Source organism: Typopeltis vanoorti, chromosome 9 (assembly GCF_054136105.1).
Source record: "Typopeltis vanoorti isolate ZY-2024b chromosome 9, IOZ_Tvanoo_1.0, whole genome shotgun sequence".
Lineage (NCBI taxonomy): Eukaryota > Metazoa > Arthropoda > Arachnida > Uropygi > Thelyphonidae > Typopeltis > Typopeltis vanoorti.
This window is the reverse complement of record NC_143557.1, coordinates 145268014-145272964: the sequence shown is the minus strand read 5'-3', so window position 1 is coordinate 145272964 and position 4951 is coordinate 145268014. Positions and strand designations below refer to the sequence as shown.

Below are 4951 nucleotides of genomic sequence, written 5' to 3'. Positions count from 1 at the left end.
AAACTACCATTGTCACATCTCCAAGAACGCCCTTCCCATAGGGGGGGGGGGGGGGGATTCTCGGAGATGTGGACTAAGTGCAACGAATTTAGAGGCCAGTGAAAAGTAGCGGCAGGTCTGTGCGATGCTCAATACCAAAGGGGAGGGGGGGGGGGGAATTAAAGATTTACAGGTTGAAGAGGATGGTGGATCAGCTTTAAAGGAGAGGGGATATGACATGATAGAGATATAAATATTTGCTTCGGGGAGGGGGGGGTTATAGAATTGATGCGGAGAAAATATTTTCGTACATGAATAATGTTAAGAAAACTAGAAGTCATTCATGAAAAATGAGTGTCGTTCGTAAGGGAGTGAGGTCTAGATTTTTTGCTTGGAGACAAGGACATACACTTTTGCCGAGGCGCTACAGCGCTCCGGGCTTCCTCATTGTTTTGAGGCCCTTAAATCAGCCCTAAGTTTTCGGGGCCGCAGCTGGGGCTTTGTGCATAAGTACGGCCTTTCTTGGAGAGTGGTGAAGGAGTGGAATAGACTGTCAGAGTCAGCTGTGTGTGCTTTGTTCGTCAAAGCAAATTATTATGGCAGATATCCTATCGATAATTATTGTATTTGAGCCATCTCCCGCAATGAGTGTATGAACTTCGTGGAGGTGCTCATGTGTAATAATAATAATATATGTGTATAGACACACACACACACACACACACACAGGTGTCGCATACCGTTTTGAAGAGGGTTTACTGGACAGGACGTGTTTGTGTGTATTTACTGGAGAACACCTCATTATAATTATTTATTTTTAGGAGTAGTAGTAAAATAGACGTGAAAATGAAAATATGCTCTGTGTAGGCATACGAGTGCGCACACGTTAATACCGCTGCTCCCATTTTTAAAGTGGTTTTAACTCCCGGTTTTAATTTGAAAGTGTTGTAAGGTAACTCTACTCGTCTCGCTGAAGACAAAGATAATCGAAAAGGGCCAAGCAAGATTAAAATTTTGTGTGTTGAAAGTTGTAGATTGCGGTCGCCATTATTTACAGTCACTCAAGGGAAGAAAGGTGTAACAGATGCTTGAACGTACTATTATTATTATTATTCACTTTTTCGTTTGTGAAGTTCTTTGTATTCTCTTGCGTGATTATTTCATCGGCTGAATGCAAAGCTGTTACTCAACTTCGAAACGTACTGCGTCGAATGTTATTCAATAATTCCCTCACCTCGGAATGCACGAAGGTGGCAGGATTTTTTACGGAGTGTACGGAAACATCGGGATTTTTTAACGAAATCTTGGAATTTCTGCTTTAGCAAAATAGATAAATCGGGTTTAGCACAACGCAGGCTTCGTGACCTTCGCTAATTTGCGTTAATTTCAATCTGAACCGCATGATCATCGAGTAAGCGTCAGAGGATCCCTTCTTTGCTGTTGTATGACCTCACTCCTCCTTCCTTGGCACAGAATTGCATGCACCCCTCATGAATTTATTTAGTAACATATGAGAAACTGATGCTTAGTATTTGCATTCAATTTCTTCGCAATTCATCGACAACATTAAAGAGCGAAGCGGATTGGAATTTATTACAGAAGTTCGATCGGATGCAAGCGCAGCTTTTGAAATGAGTTTAACATCGTTAAACAGTGTTGAGTCATTAAAATACACTTCGCATGAGGTAGGATCATCTTAAACTCTTCTCTTCGCATAAACTTTTTCCAATTTTAAAATAAAAATATGCAGAAGCTTTTCGAGGACCTCATTCTTGTTTTTCTCCAATATGAAACGAATTATTTTCCAAAATATAATTTTTACTGACTTCATATGAAGATTACACGCTCCAAAATGATCTTTTCATTTTACAAATAATTATGGGGGAGCGAGAGGGGAAGGAACGCATTGCGGTCTTTCGGATACAATTTCGTAAAACAAAACATTGAAATATTTTCCGTCGAAGCTTCAGCGGCCTTTACTGGGATCTTGATTTGGAAGCACTATTAATTGCGCCCTCTTTTCTCCGGATTTTTCCTGCGAACAAACGCGATTCTGCACTTTTCCTCGAGCTTGAATTCTTCCCGCGTGTCTGGAGGTGTTAAAATCATACTCTTGACGCTGAGTGAAGAAGCAGCCTGGACGAATGAAGCAGACCTAGTACGATCAGATGAACGACTTGCTGACTCGTGTTTAGACTTCAACTGCAAACGCTCAAGGACTATGTCTTCCAGACTCATTAACCAAAGAAGAACATTTCCCTTCGTAGTTCCATCAGTAATTCCATCTTGCCGAAGGTGCTTCCCAATGTCTCGTTTCAACTTTTCCAAGGTCTGGTCGTAGTCATCCGATTCCCTTTCAAGGGCATACGCTTCCCTCCAAGCTGCGTGGTATCTGTTCTGTAATTTGTTCAGCCTTTCCGAACCTTTCAAACATCGTTCCTCTTGCTCGTTCCGTAAAACGTCAATTTCTTTCTGGTGTGACCGAAGGAGCGTTTTCAATTCTTCTTCTTCATTCGCCATCGCGGTGAGGTGATTGAAAAGCATGCGATTTTGGTTTTCGTTTTCTTGAAAGTTTTTCACAAGATTTTTGACGTCTTTGGCTGATGCGGCTAATTTGATCTTGGCATACAAATCTCTGTAAAAGCTTATCTTCCATTTTAGGTCTGGTTCGTCGTCTCCGTCTTCTTCGATTGAACGATCCTTCCGCTTTTCCTTCATCGCGTTTGCTTTTTTCGCCAAGCATTCCATTAGTTTCTCGTCGTGTTCCGCCAACATATGCAGATGCTGCAGCTGATTGGTCACTTGTTCCAGATCGGTCGTCATCTCCGAAGCGAATCGTTCTTGTAACATCTGCATTCTGTGTTGCGCCTCGTTTCTCTCGAGGGGTGGTGAGGTGGCTTCAAGGAGAATTTCGCCCACCCTTTTCTTGTCACTCCGAATCGTTTTTCTAATTCGACCATGAACACGATTAAATTCGAATCGGATCCTTAACAAGTTGTTGATTTGATCCCGCAGTTTGGCAATCGATGTTAAGATGGCGTTGTACTCCTTCGTCACATAATCCAGGCGGCTCTCCAGAAGTCTAATTTTATTTTTATTTCTCACGCTTTGATCCAGATGCTGGTAAACCGAAACCATTTGTCTGTTTCGGGACTGAACCAATTTATCAGCTTCTCGAATCATTTCCCGTTGAAATCTAGCTTTCTGTTTTGCCTCTCTGATTTCTTTTTCAAGAAGTTCTCGTGTATCTGAAAGCCCCAAAAGCTGGTTTCCATACCTGTTATCCATTTGCCCAAGATTTTCGGACTTCAATTGCAAATTCCGGGAGCATGCTCCTTTTTCCTTCTCCAGGCTGTCCAATACTTGCGACTGCCTCGACAAAACTTCTTGATTCTTCGTACAAAAGAGCGCGTGGTTTCGAGCAGAATTCTTTAGCAGATATTGCAAGTCTGCTAACTCCTTTTTACGCTTCAAATATTCTTCAGTAAGTCTGAGAGGATGCTGCGTCTTTGACATGATGCTCGTTTTAAATGAACGTCAACAAGCTGAGCAGCGAGATAACATTCTGTAAAATAAAAATTTAAAGCTATACTGTGATAACAGTTACCAGAGTGTTCGCGGCACATCAGGCCATCTTGTGAAGGACAGTTGCCCAGACGACAACAATAGCTGGTGTAGTACTCTGAAATAATTATTAACGAGAACATGGCATAACAATCCAAAACTGTATCAACATGTTAATACGTCATTGTTATCGTGTGGAAGTTTCATTCTGTTGCTCTGGTCTTATTTTAATCTACTAATATCAGCAGAGATATTAACCTCGAAGCTGGGCTGTGATTATTTGACGATTGCGTCTCGTGTTTCAATGTAATTCCTGAAAGGGAAATTACGTACATTTTGAAAATTCAATCTTTATTTTCATTTACGGTCAGATCATAGATTGTATTTTGTTATGCACCCCCTTTTCGATAATGCAGAAAGATTTCTTTTATTTTAGGGTTTGTAATTATTGATGAATTTTTATATGTTCTGTAGTAATCAGATCATAGATATCACCAGGACCATTATTAGGATACACGCCCCCCCCCTAGGCAAGCACTATTTCTTGGTCCTTAAATTTAAATAAAAAAAAATTGAAATTAAAAACAAAAAAGGTATTTATATATAGACTGTATATACATGGGCGGCTCGTGCATAGGCACTGCGGAACTGCAGCGCTCCCAATTTTTCTCGATATATAAATATATTTATTAATTTATTTATATTTGCTTGTAATATTTAATTTTATCATCAACAATCCTCTACAATTCTCTTATTTTGTATAAAAAATAATAAACATCCATCATGTAGCGCTTAGGAGGGCGAAGGACGTTAGCAGTCCTTCGCCCTCGTAGCAATATAACATTGTTTACCACAGCGTCATATTGCTACGCGCGCAAGCATATGCACGTCATAGTGAGATACGAGCTATTAGCGTAATGCGGCACTGTCCGTCGCGCAGTTCCGCTGTAGTTTATATGCAGTTTGTACCAGTAGTAGAATGTTTGTAGTGTTCATCGTGTTTACTCCGTCTCTTTAAATATTTGGAGATTACAATTAAATCATTTAATTGTAATGTCCAAAAATTTAATTACAATTAAAGGAATGGATTTTATTTTTAAGTAATTTTGAATTATACCAAACTGTACAACTTTATCGATAATAAACAATATTTTTTCATGTTTAATTTTTTTTTTTTTTTTTGATTTTTACCATAATTTTGATATTTTATCCAAACACGTATGCACTGCACTTACAGTGTATGTATATTTCGAAAGTCGCAGCACCCCCACGATTTCAAGCCAGAACCCGCCACTGTATATATTAAGATTAAGATAATTTTTTTTTTTTTTCACCAACCTCCAAATTGCCGCTCCTAGGTGTTGCCTTAGTTGTTAAGCGGGTAACCCGAGCCGTCATTTCAACAGAT

At 39.8% G+C, this 4951-nt stretch overlaps 1 protein-coding gene across 1 annotated transcript; it reads right to left on the bottom strand.

The window, feature by feature from the left end:
* Nucleotides 1-1983: 1983 nt before the first annotated feature.
* On the bottom strand, nt 1984-3495 carry LOC150103660 (uncharacterized). The gene has a single exon (XM_090398505.1). It carries the CDS (start codon nt 3493-3495, stop codon nt 1984-1986), a length of 1512 nt encoding a protein of 503 aa, XP_090254631.1.
* Nucleotides 3496-4951: the final 1456 nt, after the last annotated feature.